Source organism: Bombina bombina, chromosome 6, assembly GCF_027579735.1.
Source record: "Bombina bombina isolate aBomBom1 chromosome 6, aBomBom1.pri, whole genome shotgun sequence".
In the NCBI taxonomy this organism is placed as follows: Eukaryota; Metazoa; Chordata; class Amphibia; order Anura; family Bombinatoridae; genus Bombina; species Bombina bombina.
Genome location: NC_069504.1, coordinates 918,894,763 through 918,919,608, shown reverse-complemented (window position 1 = coordinate 918,919,608; position 24,846 = coordinate 918,894,763). Strand labels below are relative to the sequence as shown.

The window sequence follows — 24,846 nt, the reverse complement described above, 5'->3', positions numbered from 1 at the left end:
ACTACTTAAAGGCCAGTCTGACATGTTTCGGCTGTTCCGCCTTATTCATAGACTCACTATCTGTTGGTCGCCTATGGAGCTTTTTTTTTTTTTCCAATATATCTTTTTATTATTTTCAAACAGGTTTAAAGAAAAGAAACAGTATACAATGTATAAATACGCCTATAGGCAGATGTGAACAGCAAATACAATTAAATCAGGGATAACACATAGAATCATGATACTTGCCAACCTTACAGCTTGTTACTGGCTATATCAAACTTCCAGACTGGATCCACAGAAAATGTTACAAAAACAGTAAGATAAAAGACAGAGGACCATATAATTTGAATCAAAGCATTTGTGCTGGGTTCATTCGCCCTGCTCCCAGAGGAATATCACATCAGCAATAAAATCTTGTTTACCTATATGTGTGTAGTATATTTTTTCAAGTTCAAGTACATGTTTCACCTCTTTAACCCATATTCCATATGGTGGTGTGTCTGCTTTTTTCCAATATCTTGGTATAAGGCGTCTAGCACAATTAAGCATGACATGTAGCAATTTCTTCCGATACTTACATGTTACATCTGGGAGATTGTTTAATAGGATCAGGCTAGGGGAAAGATCCAGGGACCTACCTATTATCTTGTTAATTTGTGTGTTTATACTACGCCAATATGGCTGAATATGAGGGCACTTACACCATATATGAGAGAGTGTACCAATTTCTCCACAATGTCTCCAACACAGGGGGGAAGAGTTAGGAAAAATACTGCGTATTCTGTGTGGGGTAAGGTACCACCTGGAAAGCAACTTAAAATTTGTTTCTACTAAAGTTAGTGATAGGGATGACTTTTTGGTTTCAATAAAAATATGGCCCCATTGCTCATCTGTCAATGTTATATCTAGCTCCCTCTCCCACTTGGTGATGTATGCAGGTCTCTTAATGGGGAAGGATCCACTTAGTAGCTTGTAAATTATAGAGATATGAGCTTTAGTCATGGAGGGGGATGTACATAAGGTTTCGAATGGAGTCAGTGTTCTGGTTAAATTTGCTTTGTGCGGACTAGAAAAAATGGCATGTCTAGCCTGCAAATATGGAAACCATAAATGGAACGGGGAACCTATTAATTGGCTTACCTCAGCCTGTGGGCGCATCAAGCCATTGTGTATCAGCATGTGTACTGGTACGTTGGAGGGGGCTCCAGCCATACGCGGGGTCGGGATGGTGTGGTTTTGTAGCAGTAGGGGGTTATTGAGTAGTGGAGTAAGTGGGGACATTGGCGTTGATAACGATCTATCTTCTACTAGGGATTTGTCCCATATTCGCAGCGTGGAGGCTGTATAGTAGTTACTCCCTATGTCTGGGGACCTCGATTTATGTGGGATCCAGCACTGTTCTCCCAAGTCTAACCCCCCCGCTAAAAAGGATTCTATCTGCACCCAGGGTTTGCTCGTCAGCGAGCGTTTCCATGCAACTATTCGTGCCAAATGAGATGCTTTGTAGTAATTAACCAGGTTAGGGGATCCGAGCCCCCCATCTGCTCTGTTAAGGAACAACGTATTTCTGTTTACTCTGGGTCTTTTATGTGACCAAATAAATCGGTCAAATTTTCTCTGTTGTTTCTGCAGGAATTGTATGGGGAGATCTAGGGGGAGGACTTGAAATAGATAAAGGAATTTGGGAAGGATGTTCATCTTTAATGCATTTATGCGCCCCATCCATGAAAGATGGCCTTGTTTATGCCAGGAATCTAAGGACTTTTCAGTTTCTATTTGAAGAGGAACATAATTGAGATTGAATAATTCTGTATGAGTAGGGGATATATCAATTCCTAAGTATTTGATTTTCGAGGTCAGCTGAAAAGAGGTGTGGGTTTTAATGTAGTGCATGTCTTCTGCATTTAAGTGTATTGGGAGTATCATCGATTTTTCCATATTGATTGAAAAGTTGGAGACGCTTCTATACTCCTCCAGCTCCTCAAGGAGGGCTGGTAGGGACGTAGAGGGGGAGCTCAATGTGAATATAATATCGTCTGCGTATAGCAGACATTTCTGATGGAGCTCTCCAAAAGTGACCCCCTGTATACGAGGGTTACTCCGTATCCTGGTGGCGAGCGCCTCTACTGCTAGGGCAAATAACAAGGGCAAAAGGGGGCATCCCTGCCGCGTGCCATTATTTATCATTATCTTTTGCGAAAGGTTGTTGTTTGCATTAATATATGCCGAGGGGTTGCTATATAGGGCTTTAATACGTGAGATCATTACTTGGGAGAATCCAAACTTTGACAGAGCAGACCAGAGAAATTCCCAGTCCACCCTGTCAAAGGCTTTCTCGGCGTCGGTGGAGAGAAGGACTAGGGGCGAGTTAGAGTTTGTGGCCGAGAATAGGGTATGCAAAACTCGGATGGTGTTCTCCTTAGCCTCCCTACCCGGGATAAAGCCTACCTGATCTACGTGTACTAGGGACGGTAAGTAATTACTGATTCTCACTGCGAGTAGTTTAGCGTATAATTTGATATCCACATTTATTAGGGATATAGGACGGTAGTTAGTAACTTTATCTGGGGGCTTACCTGGTTTAGGGATTATGGAGATTGTAGCTTCTAGGAGTGTGGGTGGGAGGTGCGTAAACTGGTCAAAGGAATTGTACATTTCTAGCAAGTGAGGACCCAGGAGGGATTTAAATAGATGGTAATATTTGGGAGTAAAGCCGTCTGGGCCGGGGGCTTTGCCCTGTGGGAGATCTCTTATGGCTAGCAGTACCTCCTGCAGTGAAAATGGTGCGTCTAAAGCTTCTCTATCAGAATCGGTCAATGTTGGAAGCAGGGCCTTTTCCAAGTATGTATGTATACTATTGTGTTTTTCTTCAAGGTGTGTGCTCGGGAGGTTATATAGTGAGGTGTAGTATTCTGCAAATTGATCAACTATTGCTGTGTTGTCAGAGTGGGTGACACCTTTGGAGTCTGTAATTTTAGAAATGTGGGTTTTGTATCTCTTCTTCTTTAAGGATCTCGCCAGTAGGCGTCCCGCTTTATTGTTTTCAACAAAAAATTTGGATTTAGATGCAAGCGCCCTCATATGTGCATTCTTAATTAAATAGTGATTTAGATCTTCTCTAGCTTGTTGTGATTTTTGCAGCAATAATGTTGATTTGGGGTTACCCTTTAGTGCATCTTCGCAGGCCTTAAACTCAGATGATAAGGAATTAAACATTGCTGAACGTTGCTTGCGCTGTCTGTGTGTGTGTCCCATAATCACCCCTCTTATATAACATTTATATGCTTCCCAGTTATTAATAGCTGAGGTAGCAGTGGAATTATTGAATGAGAAGAATTCTGAAGTTTTTTCGGCCAGATCAGTAGTTATCAAGGGGTCTAATAGAATTTGGTCATTTAGTTTCCAACTGTGTTGGTGTCGTGGTTTAGTGGACCATAAAAACGTGGAGGAGACCATGCTATGGTCTGACCAGGAGGTATGGTGAAGCCTCGAATCTATAAGTGAGGTAAGCATCTGTTGTTCGCAAAAAATGTAATCTAGACGGGTGTAGGAGCGCTGGGGGTTTGAGAAAAAAGTGAAGTCTTTGGTGTTTGGATGAGTGGTTCTCCATGTGTCAAATAGAGGGAGAGTGCTTATTGCTCTCCAGTTGGATCTGATTTGGGAGTTCCTAATATAAGACTTGCCCTGAGATGTATCTAACATGGGGTTAACGGGAAAATTTAGGTCTCCACTGAGGAATATTGGGCCTTTTGATATGTCCATAGTGTGGTTAATCACTGAGCGAAAGAAGGATGGCTTAGGGCAGTTGGGAGCATATACATTAACTAGAGTAATAGGCCTGCCAAAGTACAGCCCCACTATTATTAAAAAGCGACCCTCCCTGTCTAAATGTTTGTTCAATAATTCAAAGGAGGAGCCTTTCCTAAAAGATATACTGACTCCATTATGTCTCGTTGGGCCTGAACATAAAAAGTGTTGGTCGTAGTAGAATCTTGAGAGAGAGGGTTCATTGGTTTTTTTAAAATGTGTCTCCTGTATCATTATAATATCAATGTTTTTTTTATAAAAATCATGAAAGGCTATTGAGCGCTTCTGTGGGGAGAGAAAACCCTTAACATTTTGTGTGGAAATTGTGAACTGACTAGTCTGATGATGTTCTGACATACTACTATGACTTTGGAGATGCTAACAGCAAGTTATTTTGATAGTCTAATACAATGTGTTATATCCTGAGAGCTGGAAAAATAGAATTAAATAAATAACAATAACAATTCAACAAATAAATTTCAACAAACAAAAATGAAATACTTTTAAACAGTATTTTTGATCGAATAACCACAATAATTGCTAGTTGCCTAACGTGTAGGTAAGAGCAGGGGGAGAGATGAGAGGGGGAGGATGGGTAGGGGAGAGAGAGTCCTTACAGGAGGGATGTGTAGAGAGAGAGAGAGGCTAAGAAAAGTAAGAACTAGAGAGAGAGAGAGGCTAAGAAAAATAAGAATTAGAGAGAAAGACAAAGGAGGAAAAGTGTGGCCCGACGGGGCTCCCTTAAGTTATCAGGGGAGTTTATACTAGGACCTAAAGATACTTTAAACAGTATATATTATATAATATCATTTTAAGAAAGTGTCTTTCTATTATGACTGAGAGTAGTCTGTTGCACACAGAGTCAGTGTGTGTGGGGGATAAATATCACCCATTAGGAGATGTATGAATCCGCATACTCACGACCTCCAAGGATCAGGTTCAGCTGGTTATAATTTCTGCAAAAGTTCCTTTGTTGGTATTGTCAATACAGGGCTTTTTGATGCGCTGTTTGTTGATGACTTCAGACCATAATCTTCTCTGGGGCTTTGGTGGGAGTGTAGGAAGTTTGGATGATGAAGGCTGTGGTGCCTCAGGGGCCGGAATGTCGAGGAGTTGGCAAAAGTCAGCAATATCCCCTGTTGAGGAGCATTCATAACGCCTTCCATTCTTTATGATTTGTATCGATACAGGAAAACCCCATCTGTAAGGAATTTTGAGAGATCGCAGATGGGTAGTGAAGTGAGCAAATTCCTTCCTGAGTAGTAAAGTTCTGGTGGAGAGATCTTGGTAAATTTGAATTTTCGCGCCCATAAATGAGAAAGTGGGCTGAGTGCGTGCCATCTGAAATATTTTTTCTCTGTCTCTGTAACTTGAGAAACACACAATGATATCTCTCGGAGGTTGATTGTCACTGGGTTTGGGCCGTAGAGATCTGTGGGCCCTCTCAATTGGTATTAAGTCAATTACTCTTTGATCTGAAATAGCCAGTGATTGGAATAAATTTTGTAAGTGTTCCATTATGTCTTCACTCTTTACCGACTCTGGTACTCCGCGTATGCGGAGATTATTTCTCTGTGTCCTGTTCTCAATGTCGTCTATCTTGTTTTCTAAATCCGATATCTGTGTCTGCTGATCTTCCATGGCGTGTGACATGACCGATATTTCTTTGATAATCTCTTCTCTGTCTCCTTCTAGTGTTTCCACTCTCTGGCCCAATTCGTTAATATCTTTTTTCAGCTCAGCACACTCAGTTTTGATGCAGGTCTTAACCTGGTTGATAAGGGCTTCCATTGCCTTTAATGTGACTGGGCCGTCTTCTGGTGGTGTGTGTGAGCCAGAGGGAGACACAGGGGTATGCATAGTGTCAGGATTATCTGATATTTCATCATCTTCGCTATCTATCTGAGGTTGGTCTGCCTTTTTCTTTTTCTTTTCGGTGCTTTTAAAAAAGGTATTGACAGAGCCTGACCCCATATTAGATTTTAAGTTCTTGTCAGTTTTGTTGATTCTGCGTTGCGCCATGTCAGTAAACATGCAGGGGTGTCTGAGTAAGTAATGTTGCTTTGGCAAAGTAGATTGACCGTTTAGCAGCAAGCGTGATGAGTATTGGGGGATGTATAGTTGGTGACAAGCTCAGTGTGAAAGGAGCTGAACAACGGTCTGCAGAATGTCACACATATGTTTCTGTAGCCCCCTTATTTCAATAAGATTCTTGCTAGTGAAAGTGCATGGGGTCTGTGGCACTAAGTACCTGCTTATGGCATAAAGTGTCAGATACGTGCTATTGTGGCTGTTTAAGGCATGCCCCAAACTTCATGTAAATATAGTTTCTTATTTGAGCATTACGTGTGATGTTCTCAGGGTCTCTGTTTTGCTGCAGATAATTACCCTTTCCGGCTGTCTGTTGAGATCGGGTGTGATGCGTCACTGCGCCTCCAACTTTAGGTCCCGGCTTCAAATGCGGCCTAAACCGCGGTAACAATTTCAGCCTCTTCCTTTAATATGATGTCTCCGAAATTGTGATTAGAGGGCCACCGGACCCTTCTCAAGCATTCAGAGGTCTGATTCAGGCATTTTTAGCTGTCTTTATTGGGGTAAGAGAGAGCCCCGCCGACGCCACTTCAGGAGCTCTAGTTAGGTGCGGCCATTCAGCACGCCCGCACGCTCCGCCTCCCCGCCTATGGAGCTTTATACGCTTCCTTGCAACCTCATTGGTTGCTAATAAGTGTGCTTATTAACCCTTTCTATATCGGACAAAAATAGGTTATACTACTTACAATGAAAGATACTGTTTTTCTCAAATACATGTAGTTAACCTCTTACATACAAGTCTACTTGGACTATTGCTATATCTTTAAATCCACTTCCAATCTGCATAATAGTTTACCAACAAGTGTCATTTATTCATAGGAATATTAAAATTTATTCAATTTACGTGCAATTGTCATTTTCTGCAATGCATTTATGACACTTATATGTAAACTATTTGGAAGTATTATATTTACTAATAGTTGTCATCATCATAACAAAAAAATTATATGAATTTGGATACTTGCAATTATAGCAATAATTCTAATCAAAAAATGTAACCATACTATTTAGTTGGCAAGGTTAATATTTGCCCCTTGATGGTTATAATTATTGCAATACCAATATTAACTTCTGTCATGTAATAACAACACTCAATCTATAGCTATATCATACTATCCTAAGTGATATACATAAACATCCTCAGCTCATGATTAGATCATTTTCCAATATCAATGTATTGTCTATCTAGATGTTAAATGTATAGTGGGATCTGGTTATTGTGTTTGTATGACCAGGTCATCTTAATGTTTATTTCTCTCCCAAAAATTAATGATATCATTCTCTATATTCATTCCTATTGGTCTGCGTGTGTTAAGAGTAAAAATCCAATAGGCCTCTCTATGGAACAGTTCTTTGACTCTGTCACCTCCTCTTGGTTTTTTATTTATGACATCTATAATCATCCATCTGAATGATTCAACTTTGCCTTGATGCTCAAATAAAAAATGTTTAGCCACACCGGTGGTGGTCTTTTCCTTATCAATGTCATTTAGGTGCTCCCGAATTCTGGTCCTGGCCTCCCGTGAGGTACAACCAACGTACTGGACCCTACAAATTTTTTTTTTAAATTTATTTATAACCAGCAGTACATGTCAACAAAAAAAAAAAAATCACATTGTAGTTAATGCGCCACGCAGGGCCACATGCAGTATGACATAAAATGATAAAAAAACAAACAAAAAAAAAACAACAACATAGAATCAGCGGATATAATTATAACATTCTAGACTTTATACAACATTAAATTTTACCCCGAAGTGGTTCTCTTGATTCTATGTATATACTACTGGGATTTTTCTCTAATTTTTTCCTTTTTAAATCCTATCCCCCTTTCCCTCTTCCCTTCCTTTTCTTACAACAAACTTTACATAACCTAATTTGGAAAATAAACATAGGATCATAACACACTTAAATGTACATATTCGAATACCAGGAGATTAAGACGAGAAAAAAAAAAAAAGGCAAACCGACCCCTACCCTCTCTCTCTCCTCTCTCCCACAACCCCTCAACACTGGTCTATGCTCAAAATCTCCAGTACCATCCTTAATACCAAGAGCTTGGGAAAAGACCTCTTAATATAAGACCCTCAAAATAATCCGATTTATGGAACTTTTTAGTCAGTATGTATTGTGTAGAAATGGGGAATGATTGAATAATCCCCAGCCAGTTATTAAAAAAGTTTTGGATTTGTCTATTCTGTGCATTAATTATATTATGTTGTTCAAAAATAATTTGTGATTTAGGTGCTTCAATAAATGCTCGAAATGAAGGGGCCTTTTTACTCTTCCAATTTCTCAGAATCAAGTTACGTACCAATAAAATTTATAGTATTAATGGTACCCCGATTTCGATCCTCTGTATGGAGCAAGAAGATTCTACCTGGTGTAAAAGAAGGGAAATTCAATACATACTTATTTAACCAATAATAAATTTTCTGCCAAAATTGACATATTTTAGGGCAGAACCAAAAGCAATGCAGTAGGTCAGCCCCCGGACCAGAGCATTTGTAGCAACAACCTAAGTGGCCTATATTCCATTTAGCCAGTCTCTTTGGTGAAATATAGGTATTGTTAAGGAGCTTTAAATGTGATTCTTTCCATGTGGAACGTATAGAGGCCGTGGTTATCCACAAGAAACCTTTCTTGATATTATCATAGTTACTCTCTTCAAAATATTTTGACCAATATGCTGATAGTTGTTCTATATTTAATTGGCCCTGCTTGGCCAAGAGTATCTTATATAATAGGGAGATTGACCGATTCCCCTGCCTATATATGTTTATAAAGTCCCCAATTTTATCAAAATTCTCTGACCAACTACCAAACTTTAATTTTTTATTAATAAAGTGCCGGACTTGCAAGTATGCATAGAAGTCTTTATTAGATATGTTATATCTAGTGACTATCTCATCAAATGTTCTTATATGAGATCTTTCGTCAAGTAGTTGTATTAAATTAGTTAGACCTTTTTCTGCCCAGCGTTTATAGATCACATACTGTCGGCCAGGTATAAAATCAGGATTTCCTCTGATGGGCAGAAAAGAGGAAATTCGAAAGTTAATCTGTAAATGCACACATAGTTGTTGCCAAGCCTTGACCACATTAGAAATACTATATGTTTTCTTAATATTATCCGCTAATTGTAAGTATGGATAATGTAATAATGCTTTAAGGGAGAGAGGTTGTATAAGGTTCTCTTCTATTGTTAAATTTGTCAGATAGTTAGCTGATAGCAACCAATCAACTCCATATCTGGCAAGGATAGCAAGATTATAAGCCTTTATATCGGGAAATGCTAAGCCCCCAGAATCTTTCAGAACTGATAGTTTAGTTATTGAAAGCATGTGTCTGGAAGTATTCCAAAAAAATTTGGCACATGCCTGATAAAAAGATCTAACATCCTGATCTTTAATATATAATGGAAGATTATTCATTATATAAGTTATTTGAGGGAAAGCAATAGTTTTAATCATCATTACTTTAGCAGTAAGGGAAATCGGAAAGAAAGACCATTGACGCAACTTCGCAATTATCTTAGAAAAACAAGGTGTATAGTTCAAATTGTACCACATATTCGGGTCTCTATGTAAAATGATTCCTAAATATCTAAAACTCTCTACCTCCTTCAATTTATGCTGCTTCAAACTATCTTTATTTTTATAGATCCATAAAATCTCAGTTTTTGAGGTATTGATCTTATACCCTGAGATAGCCCCGAATAAATGCATTGACTTCAAAGCTATAGGTATATTTACACTAGTATTTTCAAAATATAGTAATAAGTCATCAGCATATAATGATAACACACATTTTTGATTCCCAAATTCTATTCCTTTCAGTTCTTGTCTCAGATAAGGGCTCCACGGCTATATTGAAAAGGAGAGGGGAAAGGGGGCATCCCTGACGCGTCCCTCTCTCTAACTTAAAAAAGGTGGTTTGGCTATTGTTAATCATAATTGCTGATATCGGATAGTTATATAGAAGTCGGATAAAATTCATCAACTTGCCACGGAAGCCGAAGCTAGTCAAAGCATTAAATAAATGTTCCCATATTATAGAGTCAAAGGCCTTCTCGGCGTCAACCATCATAATAGCAAGATCAAATTTAGGTATAATTTTGTCCCGCAAGCGCCTATTCCAAAAATATTCCAGGATCATATAAGTTTTCCTAATATTCTTTGTGGAAGATCTGTTTATCATAAAACCTGCTTGATCTGGATGTATAATTTCTTGTAAAGATGTTTTTAAACGATTAGCAATTATAGAAGTAAGCAATTTATAATCTATATTTAACAAAGAAATTGGTCTATATGACCCTGGATCTGATGGATTCTTATCTTTTTTGAGGATAAGAGTGATGATTGACGCCGAGAAGAACCGTGACATTGTTCTTCCGTCCATATAATATTCATTAAACAAACATGTTAACATAGGTCCAATTTCTAATTTGAGTATTCGATAAAATTCCGCAGGTAATTGGTCTGGGCCGGGGGCTTTCCCTAATTTAGCTTCCTCTATAGCTTTTAAGACTTCATCCATGGAAATAGGCTCATTAATTAAGGCGACCTGTTCTAGTGTAACCCTAGGACAAGAAATGTTCTCCCAAAAAAGTGTATTACTATGAGGGTCTATTGCTTTGGCAGCATATATATTTTTAAAATAATCTAGAATTTTTTTTTGAATATCACTAGGTTGTGTATAACATTGATCTCCCGTACTGATTTTTTCAATTATATTATTCTTTTTCCTTGCCCTGTCTAGCCTTGCGAGATGTTTGGCTGACCTCCCATAATGTCCAGCATAGCGTGCATTCATTCTGATCTCCTCTTTATTTATTTTAGTAGAGAGGAACAAATCTCTATTTTGTCTTGCTACCTTGTATTTGTTCCAATATTTTCTGAGTGGGGTGTTTATGTATTTTTGATATGCCCTAGTCACTGTATTAGCCAGCTGTAGTTCTCGTGCCTTAAATTTCTTTTTGGTCAGTATCATGTAAGCTTTTATCTCCCCCCTCAAGAATGCTTTTGCAGCCTCCCAGAAGACCTCCAATCTATCTACATAGTCTTTATTGTTAATACTATATTCTCTCCATTTATTTTTGAGCCAATTATGGAACGAGACATTATTTATCATATGTTTTGGGAAAGAAAAGTTATTCATAACTTTTTGACCTATCTGGGCACCTATTACTAACGATATGGGGGAATGATCTGAAAGTACTATGTCATGTATATCTGACTTGGTATCATCTCTTAGGAGGGAATCCGAAACTAGGAAAAAGTCAATCCTTGAAAAGGATCTATATACCCTGGACTTGCATGTATATAACTTGCTATCCGGCAGTTGGATACGCCATATATCATGTAGTTTTACATTTTTACATATTTGAGAAAAAATCTTAGATTTCTGGGGGGCCGGACAGCTCTGTTTAGGTGAAAGTCTATCTAATATGGAATTTGGTGTAAGATTAAGATCGCCAGCTAATATTGTATTTTGTTGTGTACAAAGACACAATTTAGCAGTGATATTTTCCCAAAAGACGTGGTCTATCCTGTTAGGGCCATATACATTACACATTGTATAATTAACTTTCGCCACTTCAATTGAGAGAATTATCCCTCTATCATTTACATCTATGCGAGATTCCAATATATTGTACTCAAAATTTTTATTGAATAAAAACGCAACACCTCTTTTCCTTTTAGAACAGTCTGAGGCTATAACTTGGCCAACCCAATTACACTTAAGCTTGTCTGCTTCTGTTTTTTTCAGATGTGTCTCTTGTAATAATACAATGTCTGGACGCAACTTCGCTAAGTGTTTAATAATCTGTTTTCTTTTTTTTGGTGATGTTATTCCCCCTATGTTCCAAGAGATAATCTTAATTTTCTTCATAATCTATGTATAGTCAACTACCGACCATTAAAGTGGAGGGTGAGGGAGAGAAGGAGAGGGGGAGGGAAGAAAAAAAGAAAAAAAAAAAAAAAAGGCACACTTCTCGTCTTAACTCCCACCAATAGCAAATATAATAAATGTACATTTTGACCTTTACATAAAATTCTATTTTAACATGATCCAACACTTCATGAATGAAAAAAGAAAAACAAGAAGGAAAAGGCGAAAACAAACGAAAAAGAAACAAACATAAAACATTCAGATCAATAAAGCCTTAATACTTATAGAATCAAAGATGTGTTCTCCCGATAGCAGACTAGAGTGCCCTTATTTTTTTGCAATATTCTCTTGCCTCTGCCTCATTGGTTATATTTACATTGCCCTCTGCTTCCTCAACAACAATTTTTGCTGGATATAATAGTTTAGCTTTGAAACCTGCATTAAAGGGACAGTCAACACTTACTTTAACATGTTTTTATATTGAAAATAACAAAACGGAGGTCCGCCTACACTATACCCCTCCTGCCTTGCCGCCTTGCTTCTGTCCTAATCAGCGGCGCTAACTACTCTAATACCCGGTAAATATGGATGCCGGACTCCCCCCACCATTACGTAGCTGCCTTCTTCTTCAACTGATAAGCAAATCAGAATCCAGTCCTCGGACTGAAATTGCACGCGCTTGCAATTTCTGTCCGATGCCTGGATTCTGATTTGCTTATCAGTTGAGGAAGAAGGCAGCTACGTAATGGTGGGGGGAGTCCGGCATCCATATTTACCGGGTATTAGAGTAGTTAGCGCCGCTGATTAGGACAGAAGCAAGGCGGCAAGGCAGGAGGGGTATAGTGTAGGCGGACCTCCGTTTTGTTATTTTCAATATAAAAACATGTTAAAGTAAGTGTTGACTGTCCCTTTAATTAATCTGGTACAAAACGGGGCCAGCTCTTTCCTTCTGTAAGTGGTTTCGCTAGAGTAATCTTGAAAGATTAATATTTTGGCTTGGCCTATATAGATGCTTCCCATTTTCCTGTAAGATCTTAATATATTTATCTTATCTTGGTAATTTAGGTATTTAACCATCACTGGTCTATTATAATTTTGGTCTTTTTTGTCGTCGCTACTTCTGCCCAGCCTATGTGCCCTTTCCACTAAGATTGGGGAATTGTTTGGTAGTATACCTAACGCTGTGGGAAGTGTAACACTAGCAAAGATTATCAAATCCGTGAACTCACCGTTATCCGGGAGGCCAATAATTTTCAAGTTATTTCGGCGTGAACGGTCTTCCAGTTCATAGATTTTGTCTTGCAATCTTTTTAATGTTTTATTATTATCCTCTATGTTTTGCTCTTGTTTGTATATTAAATCCTCATTAGTTGACACTCTATTTTCAAGTTCCGTCAGCCTACTAGAAAATTGTTTAAACTCTGTCATTATGTTAGACATTTGTGACTTAAGTAATTCAAATTGCGGAAGAAAAATTTCAGAAATCTGAGCTATAAGTGGTTGTGTATCTATTTTATGCATTAATGTTTCACTGGGATTTTCTAATTGAGTTTCAGATATACGTGTCTTTCTATCCTTCTGTTTGGGTGGCATGGCCGGGGAACTAGCTTTAGTATTAGTGATATATCTATCCATGTGGCATAGGATATTACCCCCACCTCTTTTTTTTCTAAGTGAATCTATACAGAATTTTACAAAACCCTTATAGTGAGTATTGTGAGATATGAGACAACTAAGAATCTATCTACGTTGTCTAATCTATTTATCAAAAATAAAAGAAAAAGAAAAAAAAAGAAAAAACAGAGAAAACGGCTCTAATAGAGTGTAAAAAAAAAAAGAAAAAAAAAACTTAGTGCAGCTTTATAGTGTATATTGTGAGATATAAGACAACTAGGAATCTATCTATGTTGTCTAGTTTATTTATCCAAGGCAAATAAAGAGCCAACGGCTCTAATAACGTGTATCAAAAATAGAAAACTTAGTGCAGCTTGGTCCACCGTGGCATGCCACTCTAAACTATTTTAATTTGAGAAAATCCAGGACACCTGTGCTAGGTGCACACCCCTAGCGCAGTAACTTTCTGCAACAGCGTGTAGAGAATAATACCCTGCTTAAAAAAGGTATAATAAAAAACAGAAGCTTATAATGTGCTTAGAGTATTTTCAATTCGGTTACTTATACTTCTGCACACTTTTATTTTGTTTCACCCATCTTATAACTTTTTACCTTTACATAGCATTTATTAATAGGTGACAACTCCTTTGTAGGTCTTTGTACTCATATAAATTCAGCAGATCTTATGCTTCACAGTTAATTATACTAGATATCAAAAATCCTAACACTGCTACTCAGTATTAAACATCAACACTCTCAGATCATAGAGGTAAATGATATCAGAGAAAGAGGCCATACAACATTAATCATAACCTGATCATAGTTATAGCAAAAGCTGTTGATTTCTAAAATCCATTTTTCCTCGGCCTGATACACAAAGTTCTTGGGCATCTGTCATTAGATATAGAGGCCTTCTGACTGTAACTTGTCAGATCCGTGTTAGAGTACCATATAGGGAAGAGAGGGACTGAAATTCACAGTACCGTAGGATACTACAATTTTACACACAGTCAAATCCCCTCACAGCCAGAACGATATGTCATAATAACAAATAGGTATACTTGCAATAACAGTGGCAGACTTCTTGCTTCTTTGCCGTCACATACACTTTCTCCCAGCTTACTCTGTATTGTATGAAGTGTATAGGGCGGGATGGCAAGACCAACCGTAAGATGAAGAAAAAAGAAACAGAGGTAACAAACCAGCGGGCGTAATAGAGACCTCCTCCAGATGTTTTCTTAAAGTAACTGCATACAGGTACTTCAATTCCAGTGACAGCGATATTCAAATTGCCCCGCGTACCCCAGAAAAGATAAGGCCATAACAGCCCTTCTGGCGGTAGTGGGTAGCTGTTTTATCTTTCTCGTGCAATCCGGCAGTACTCAGGGTCTCGGCGTCTCAGCTCTTAATACCCGATTAACTTCTGATATCCTTTGTTCCAGCCACTACAGGCTTCCTGCGGGCGGCTCTCAGTCGACGATCAGGAACTATGCTCCTCCTTGCTTTACTCGTCTGGCTCAAGTATCCGAGCCACCAAACCTGTTCCAAGGTTCCCAGCCGTGTGCACCTAACAGCAGATGCAGTCGCCCTAGGAAGGTAGGAGACCTTCAGCAACGGGCAATTCGGCTGGGGAAGTTTTTTTCTGCGAGCTACTCCAGCACCGGCGTTCACCATCCACGAGTGCTGCTCACTCCTCCCACAGGAACCGGAACCTTCGGCTAGATACCCTGGGCTGGGTGGCGTGCAGTAACCTTTGGACCCTACAAATTGAACACTCTACCATGTATATGACAAATTCTGTTCTACAGTTTGTGCATTGTTTACAATCATAGACCTTTGCCGTTTGTGCTGACTGAAACACCTTTCTGCACATAGTGAAGCTGCATGCTGTGCAGCTTCTTGTGCCACACTTGTAGTGGCCTTTACAGTCTAACCAACTACTTTGCTTGGCTGGTCTTCTAAGGGCACTAGGTGAAATAATATTCCCAATAGTGATATTTCTTCTAGACGTGAATCTACAACCCTTATCTATTACTTTATTCAATACATCATCTCCTCGTAAGATTGGGAGATTCTTCTTTATTATGTTACAGATTTCTTTGTATTGACTAGTGTAGGTTGTCACAAATGTGACTTCTCCCTTACTATCAGTATTGGGTCTCTTTGGTTGTAACAATGTTTCTCTTGGTATGTGCCCTACTTCTTTATAAGCTTTGTTTATGGGTCCCTCTGGATAACCCCTTTCTCTCAGTTTCTTCAACAATGCTACACTTTCCACCTGATAATCTGATTCGCTAGAGCAATTGCGTTTGGCCCTAATAAATTGTCCTTTTGCCACGCCATAATGCATATGGCGTGGGTGACAACTCCTTGCATGTATCAACGAATTTGCTGATATTGGCTTAGTGTACAGCTTTTTTGTGGCCTTCTTTTTCTCACGGTCACCCATTAGTGTAACATCCAGATAGTCAATTTTGAAGGAGTTAAACACAGATGTAAACTCCAAGCCAACCTTGTTATTGTTAAGGTATGCAACAAATTTGTCACTTTCTGTCACAGTGCCTGACCATATGAATAACAAATCGTCTATGTAACGTTTGTATCCTATTATCTGTCTTCTATATGGGTTCGTATCTGCAAAGACATGGGACAGCTCCCACCAGCCCATGAAAAGATTTGCATAGGCTGGTGCAAACTTGGCTCCCATGGCCGTCCCATTTCTCTGCAGATAGTACTTACCCCCAAATTCAAAGTAATTGTGACTTAATAAGAACTCTATAGATTGTACAATGTAGTCTTTGAGCACTGTGGTATAGTCACTTAGCAAATCCAGCATATATCTCACTGCCACCAAACCTTCACGATGCGGAATGGCAGAGTATAGTCCTACCACATCCACTGTTAACCAGTTATATCCTGGCAGCCAGGTAATCCTGGCAGCCAGGTAACCTCTTCCATAGTTTTTAGTAAGTGCTTGGTGTCTCTGAGAAACGATGGTAATTTCCACACCAAAGGTTGGAGCAGTGTTTCTATCCAGTTTGATAAATTTTCAAAAACAGAACCTATTCCTGAGACTATCGGTCTCCCTTTGACATTGATGATGGACTTATGCACCTTTGGCAGATGATGAAATATGGGTACCACTGGTTCCTTCACAAAGAGGTACTCAAAGGTGCCCAAATCCATTACCCTGCCTCCAGTCCATCATCCAGCAGATCTTTAAGTCTGTTTTGGAATGTTATTGTGGGGTCAGATTTTAGACTCTGGTACACTTCCCTGTCTTCTAGTTGTCTGTTTGCCTCTTGTATATAGGCAGACTCGTCCATGACAACTATTGTGCCCCCCTTGTCCGCATTCTTTATGACTAGACCTTTCCGTTCCTTTAGTCTCTTTAGGCCCTGTCTTTCCTTATATGTGAGGTTCTGCCTGTGTCTGTCATTTTTGGTTTTTAATGTGACTAAGTCTTCTTCTACTCTCCTATGGAAACTCTCCAATATCTCTCCCCTAAAATGTGTGGGGTAAAATGTAGATGGTTTGCTAAATCCTGTGTGCATTGTTTTGTTCATCATGTCAGTCTCACTCTCCCTTTCCAATTCACTAAGGGTTAAAAAGTCGACTGCATCACTGATTAGAAAGATATCATTACTTGGTTCCCTCTTCGTTGACTTTGTAGTTTGGAAACTCTCTACAGTATCTTCATCGAAATAGAATTTCTTAATGGTAAGATCTCGTACAAATCTATTCACATCCATTAGAGTTTCAAAAACGTCAAAGTCAACTGAAGGCACAAAATTCAGTCCCAATTCCAAAACTCTTAACTCTTCTGTACTCAAATTAGTTTTCGAAAGATTGATGACCCTCATACTCTGTATTTGTTTTGTTTCCCTCTCCTGAGAGGGTACTGATCTCGTTTGATAGTGGGTTCTTTTCCTCGTCCTCTTCTTCCCTCTACCCCTCCACCCTGACCTCTGGCCTCTTCCTCCCAAAAAACCTGTGTATCAATATTAGCTGTATTGGGGGTTAATTGTGTGCATGAATTTTTATATCCCCATTTAGTAGGGATATTGGGCGATAGTTACTTGGTTCTGTGGGGGATTTACCAGATTTAGGGATTACCGAAATGTGTGCTTCTAAGAGGTTAGGGGAGAATAGTCCATCCTTATCGAGGGAGTTGAAAAGATTAGTGAGGTGAGGGGCCAAAATAGATTGGAACTGTTTGTAGTATGAGGCTGAGAAGCCATCAGGGCCAGGGCTTTTACACAGTGGTGCACTATTAATGGCTGCAATAACCTCTTGCAAGGATATGGGGTCTTCCATTTGTTTCGAGATATGGTCAGGTAGAGTTGGAATATCGGCACTTTGTATGCAGGAATCTATTGCCTCGTGATCTGAGGAGTGTGAGGTTACAGGGATATTATAAAGGGTGCTATAATAATCTCTAAAAACATTTGCGATTGTTCTACTGTCGTGGGTATATTCCCCTGGTGTGGCTGGCTGGGACAACTTGCGGATAAATTGGTTATTAGTGCGATTTTTAAGGGCTCTGGCCAGTAATGGACCTGCCTTATTACCTTCTACAAAATATAGTTTGTTTAGATATATTGCTTTCCTCTGTGCCTCTTTACTGAGTAAATTGTTTAACTTGCGCCTAGTCTTAGTTAATTGAGTGATGTGTTGTTCATTATTTGCGGTTTGCATATGTAGTTTCTCTATATTTCGGAGCTGTTGTAGTAGCCTAGTGTATCTTTCGTTATAATTTTTCCTCATTATAGATTTCAGTTTTAGAAATTCCCCTCTAATGACTGCTTTGTGCGCTTCCCAGATTAGGGTGGGGGATGAGTCTGGGGTTGTATTGTGCAGGAAATAGTCTTGGAGCGAGCGCGTAATTTTATCTTTAATTAATGGTTGCAGTCGAAGTGTTTCATCTAGGCGCCAATGGGGATCAGAAAGGGGCTTGTCTGGTAGAGCCAAGGACAACGTTACCATCGAGTGGTCAGACCATGGGGTTGGCAACATTTCTGAGTGTTTCACTAGGGGTAGGCTCCTCTGGTCTATAAATATGTGGTCTATTCTGGAATATGACTTTGGGGGTTTGAATAAAAAGTGTATGTTCTTTGCGCAGGGTGTTGAATTCTCCAAGTGTCTAATAGTGTTGCATTGCGCAGGGTCCTTGAAATGGCACCCCGGGAGCTTTTAGGTACTGAGCTTTTATAGTTGGAACAATCTAGTGGTGGTTCAATAGCCACATTACTGTCTCCTGCAAGAATCAACGTGCCCTGCGTTACTTCCAATAACGTTCTGGTCAGTTTTTTGAAAAAACGAGCCTGGCCAGTATTTGGCGCATAATATGTTGCAAGTGTGGTTGGGCGGTTGTAGAGTGTGCCCACTAGGATCAAAAATCGTCCCTCATTGTCTATGTACTTTTGGGTGAGTTGGAAGGGGAGATTATGTCTAAATAGTATGCCTACTCCGTTCCGCTTGGCAGGGGCCGAATTAAAGTATCCTACTGGAAATTGTTTAGAGGAGCATTTTGGTGTCCTGTGTTTACAAAAATGTGTCTCCTGCAGGAAGATAACCTCCCCTTTATGTCTATGAAACCAATTGAGGGCAATGGATCTTTTGGTGGATCTTTCGGTGGGCGAATTTAGTCCTTTAACATTTTGGGAAATCAATAAAAGCTCAGGGACTACCATGTGTGGTGTGAATAAGCGTGTGTGTGTAGTGTTGTTTGGGCTGTCTGTAGATTACCATATACATAGTGGAGCGGGTGCCTATTAACACAGTGATAGTGCTTACTGGCTGAATGCCACAGTACCTGAGACTGAAAGCCTGTGGTTGATGTCTTTCAGCTTCGTCTCTGCCAGGAAAAGGGAGGGAGGGAAAAAAGGGGTAGTATAGGGAGCAGCAATCCCTTCCAGTACAAGAATCTGCTGGAAGGAGTAGAGAACATGTGTTAAACACATAATACATTAACAATAAAACAGCATAACTAGTAACAATTAAATCCAATATACAACAATACTTAAAACAGTATTTCGAACAAGAAGGGGGGGTCATAGTAAAAAAAAAAGGGAGGTTACTATGACGGAGCATTTCCATTTGGAGTTTGAATATTTTGTGGGGAGGCCTAAGTGGGGGATGATAGGGGTTGGCATAGTAGCATTATTCTACCTTAAAGTAGTAGTACAGTTACATACATATATAGAACATTTTCTACACATTTTACCAGACAGTTCTAGGATCCGGGCAAATTAGTATACCGGATAGTAGGCAATTGTGAGGTTAACCAGTCTCTTGGCTCATCTACTTCAGGTTAGCTCTTCTCCTTGATGGGCTGATTTCTGGTTTCCTTTGTTGGCATTCCTGGAGACTCTTGTCCATGCAAGCCTCTGTTGTTTCGGTTCCGGTGCTGGAGGTTTATCTCCCAATATAGTGGTAGGTTGTGTCGAGCGTATAGATGGAGTTGGAATCTTTAGACTGCTACAGAATTGCTCGAGGTCATCTGGGTGGCTAAATGTGACAATTTGGGAGTTGTGTAGAACTTTGATACAGAAAGGGAAGCCCCATCTGTAGGGGATTTTTATGTCCTGCAAATGTGTGGTGAGGTATCGCGCTTGGAAAGTGTGATGTTACTTAGGTCAGCATATATTTGTATTGTATCTCCCTCAAACAGGATTTGGCGTGTTTTCCGCGAGGCTGTCATAATTTTCTCCTTGTCTCTGAAGTTTTGAAATCGCAGGATTATGTCTCTCGGCGGCTTATCTTCTGGAGGTTTCGGGCGTAGAGCCCGGTGGGCTCTATCTAGGGGGATGACTGTTGCGTCCTCTTGCAAGACGTGCTGGAACAGCTGCTGCAGGTGTTGCTGGATTTGGGATGTTGTGACTTTCTCAGAGATGCCTCTTATTCTAAGATTCTGCCGTCTTCCTCTGTTATCTAGATCTTCGACTTGGTTTTGAAGCTGCTGTATCATGTTGTCGTGGACTTGCAGAGTACGGTTCTGAAGTTCTGTAGTATTAGTAAATTGCTCCAAGTCTTCCTCCACCTGCATAACTCTATCCCCCAGGTCTGAGAGCTCTTTCCTGACCTTAGATAGTCCTTCTTTAATGATTTTCCCTACCTGGGTGAAAAAGGAGGCAAAGTCTGCTTTAATCGGCAGATTCTGTATATCAGCTTTAGTGAGGAGAGCTGGAGAGTCTACATCAGAAGTGGCTTGTTCAGCATCTGGCAGTTCAGCTGCAGATGACATGGAGGATTCAAGGACTTTACAAAAATTATCCATTTTTGCGTTGGAGGGTGCCAGGCCCTTAATGTTTTTGTCTGGTCGAGGTGTACGTCTTGATGCCATTTCTGGCTTTGCAGTAGCAGTGTGGCAGAGGGGTTTCAGTCTCTAAACTGTAATCCAGCTTGAATATCTGATAGTGTTATGATGACACTGATTATTGCAGGCCAGGATAGAAAAAAGAAAATAAATGTCCCCTTTAAGCTGATGCAGAACAGTGTCTTTTCAAAATATATGCTGCCAATCTGTGCAGACCTGTTTGAGCACTACTATTAGAGAGATAGGTAGTGAACTTTTAAGCTTTTGTACCTTTGCAGATCTGTGTCGTTTTAAGCTGCTTGATGCGATTAGTGACAGGAGCTATTCACATGATTAAAAAAGTCAGATCATATCATAAGCAGCATTTTGCTCCTAAGCGCTATCCATATTGGTTTCTATAGGGCTGTAGTTGCAATATATGTAAAGCTTCAGCCCCAGCAGTTAATAGCTGCCTTTCCGGAAAGGCCTAGACAGGCTCTGTGACTGAATAAATAAACTGCAGGGCAGTTTCCTAGGTATTAGGTGTTGCTGGCATTATCATAGGGGGTACCAGATAAACATATATAAAAGCGTTGGAGCACCGAGTGCTGCACTCTTACCCCCGCAGTAATGGCGCGTGTGCTGGCTTCTTGCTTTCACTTAGTGCGCACTTAGGCCTGCGGCCCTCAGGATTGCAGTTCCGTCTTCAGTCCCCATAGATCGGTAAGGTAGGCGTCTCATTTGGTGCCCCTGCACCGCTCCGGGTATTCGCTTGCCTTTTCCAGCTTGGTTGTGGCCTGATTGTCCCCTAAAAGTGCAGCGGAAAGCGCTTCCTTAGTCGGAGCTAAGAATCATGCGGCCATCACAGACTTTGGCCGGCTCCACCCCCCCCCCCCCCCACTCTACCCTTTTTATGTAGTGTAGTTTCCCATTTCTCCCTGTCCCTTTATTTTTTTCTGTAGCCCACCCACCTCACGGTTTTCTCTCACGCCAGCACATGATCGTTACAGATGGTGACACACACAGTGTCACCGTCTGTAACTATCTGGCATCTGCCTTCATATGGAACCGGAGCTCCGATTCCATATGCTGCCAGATGCCTGGCCCTCAGGAACTCCAGCTCTCGGCTGTAACTAAAAAGCAGAGAGTGCTGGAGCTTTCTGCAGCTCCAACGTGTATATATATATATATATATATATATATATATATATATACTGTATATGCCTTGCTGTACGATAAGCCAAATACCGCGCAACATGTATGTATATATCATTTTTTTGGCTGAAGGGTTAAATAAATATGCTATGAAATTGAAGTTACATCATAAAACATTTTTTCTTTATTTCTGAATTTATTAAAATGGCACATTTTCGACTAAGGGCCAGATAATCTAAGATTCTCCAGCTTCGAGGGAAATTATTGAGCAGACTTCACAGAGGCAGCTGCCTTCTATAGAAAGTAATGAAGCTCTCTGGGAAAGAGAATTTAACAGGGGAGAGTAAAGTTAATAGGGGAGCAACTGGCACTGAAATAAAGTCTCACTATGCAGCAAATCTAAATGAAACTGAATTGTTTTACTATAATTTAACTTGCATTTATCTCTAGTTTAGTATATATTACTTTATATACATCCTGGATAGCACTTGCTGATTGGTGGATACATTTAGCCACCAATCAGCAAGAGCAACCCAGGTTCTGAATCAAAAATGGGCCGGCTCCTTAGCTTAGTTTCCTACTTTTTAAAAAAAAGATAGCAAGAGAACGAAGAAAAATTGATACTAGCAGTAAATTAGAAAGTTGCTTAAAATTGCATTCTCTATCTGAACAAGGAAAGAAAAAAATTGGGTTTAGTATCCCTTTAATCATTGAGACCGTTGGTGTAAAATTGCTTATAGAAAATCATTTAGATATAAACTGAGAACTCCCCTGTTCGTCCCAGGGATCTCCTCTTCCCTACCACTTTTTTTTAAACTGTTAGTTTTATTGTGAATAGAACAAATCCAAAGTAATTTGTAAAATGTACGCTTAAATATACAAAGCATGACCCTAATTTGTTAGTTACACAGAAACTTCCAAAGCATAAGAAGAATTTGTAAAATTACAATCCTAAATACACTGCTGCATACAGAGTCAAACTGCGTAAAAAAAATAAATAAAAAAAAACGAAATAAGAAAGTACAAAGCTTAAAAGGACATTCCAGTCAAAATAAATATAAATGCAGATAGTTGAATTACATCGCTAAATAGAAACATGCTTGCAATAAACATGTATTGGCAAAAATGCTTCTAGTAAATCACTGTTTTAGTGTTAGCATTTTTCTCTGCATGTGAAGAACAACAAGATATTCTCGTTGCACCATTATTTTAAATACTGCAGTTGCTCAGAGCATTAGTGGGGCTTGTATCATGTCCGCAATTAACAAAGAGTCTTTACCAGATGGTACAAGCACCTTAGGCTCCCTGAACAAGTGCTGTGTTCAAAATGCTGGTGCACGGTGCATACTTAAATACACATTTGAAACAGCTATAACTTTAACTAAAAGCATTTTTGCTAATGCATGTAAATAAAAAAAAAGCTTCTATTCAAAACTGAAATGTATTCATGTGCATTCCACTTTTGGCTGGATTGTCCCTTTAAATGTAATAAAACAATCTGAAGTATAAAGTGGAATAAAATACAAAGCACAAAGTGCAAATGTAACAAAACTCTCATGTCATGCAGTACTTTATTGCACTGGGCTTGTCTCTCCTTTGCATATGTAATTGCAGGGAATGCCCCTTAGTGATGTATAGTAAAATTTCTAATTTTCAAAGTATACAGCCTGGGGACCACTGTCACTGCACATTTAATGGTCATTTTTTATATTTGCCTAATTAGCTACTGCAGGTTTTTCAATTTAAAAGCATGTCTATTTATTGTGTGCTTTATTCAGACCTATTCTAATCCTAAAATATTTTTGTAGTGTTTCTAGATGCTGCTACGTTGAACTTGTTTTTTGATTTATATCATTCCCTACCACCACTATTATCTCAACTAGTAAGTAATTTTTGTGATGACTGTTTTTTTCATTATTTATATCATTGCACTAAATTTCACAATTTCCCCCCCACTATTTTAGCTCTACATTGTTGTAACATACTTCAAAATAGTTTCTTGTTGAATGTTTCATCCTCTGTTTTTTTAAAGCAAATCTAACTATACGAGTTAAAGGGACATAAACCCAATTTTTTTTTTCTTTCATGATTTAGATAGATTATACATTTTTAAACAACTTCACAATTTACTTTTGTTATCTAATTTGCTTTGTTCCCTTGGTACCCTTTGTGGGAAAAAATATACCCAGGTAGGCTCAGGAGCTGGGAGCTAGCTGCTGATTGGTGGCTGCACATATTTTCTCCTTGTCATTAGCTTACCAATGTTTTCAGCTATCTCCCAGTAGTTCATTGCTGCGCCTTCATTACAGGATACCAAGCGAATGAAGGAAAATTGATAATAGAAATAAATTGAAAGTTTTTTATAAGTTTATGCTCTATCTAAATCATGAAAGTAAATTTTAGGTTTCAAATCCCTTTATTATTTATTAATATTATCGGTTATTTGTAGAGCGCTAACAGATTCTGCAGCGCTATAAACAAAGGCGGAGTACAACAAAACAATTATAGGGGATCAAATGGGTAGAGGGCCCTGCCAAGAGTTGCACTGTTGTAGTCAGCTCTTAAGAAGGTGATCTACAAACAGCTGGACTCTTAAGCATACATGCTAAGGGGGTTCAGGGGATAGAGATGGAGGAGAGGAACTGGTATAAAGAAAGGTTAGCGTAGGTTGTATGCATCCCTGAACAGTAGAGTCTTTAGGGAGCACTGGAAGCTTTCAAAACTAGGGGAGAGTCTTGTGGAGCGAGGCAGAGAGTTCCACAAGATGGAAGCCAGTCTGGAGAAGTCCTGTAAACGGGAGTGTGATGAGGTAACAAGAGAGGAGGAGAGTAGGAGGTCATGAGCAGAGGGAAGGGAGGGAGAGAGAGTATCTGGAGACAAGGTCTGAGATATAGGGGGGAGCAGTGCAGTTGAGGGCTTTGTATGTCAGTGAGAATTTTGTGTTTGATCCTAGAGGCAATAGGAAGCCAGTGAAGGGATTGGCAGAGAGGTGCAGCAAATGAAGA

General features: G+C 39.5%; 1 protein-coding gene across 1 annotated transcript in view; it reads left to right on the top strand.

Annotated features, from left to right (window-relative positions):
* RANBP17 (RAN binding protein 17) overlaps positions 1–24,846 on the top strand; it is a 1,312,934-nt gene that overhangs the window by 113,727 nt on the left and 1,174,361 nt on the right. Inside the window, exon 8 of the mRNA XM_053718559.1 lies at positions 23,650–23,723. Coding sequence (XP_053574534.1) covers positions 23,650–23,723 — 74 coding nt within the window. The remainder of the gene's footprint in view (positions 1–23,649; positions 23,724–24,846) is intronic.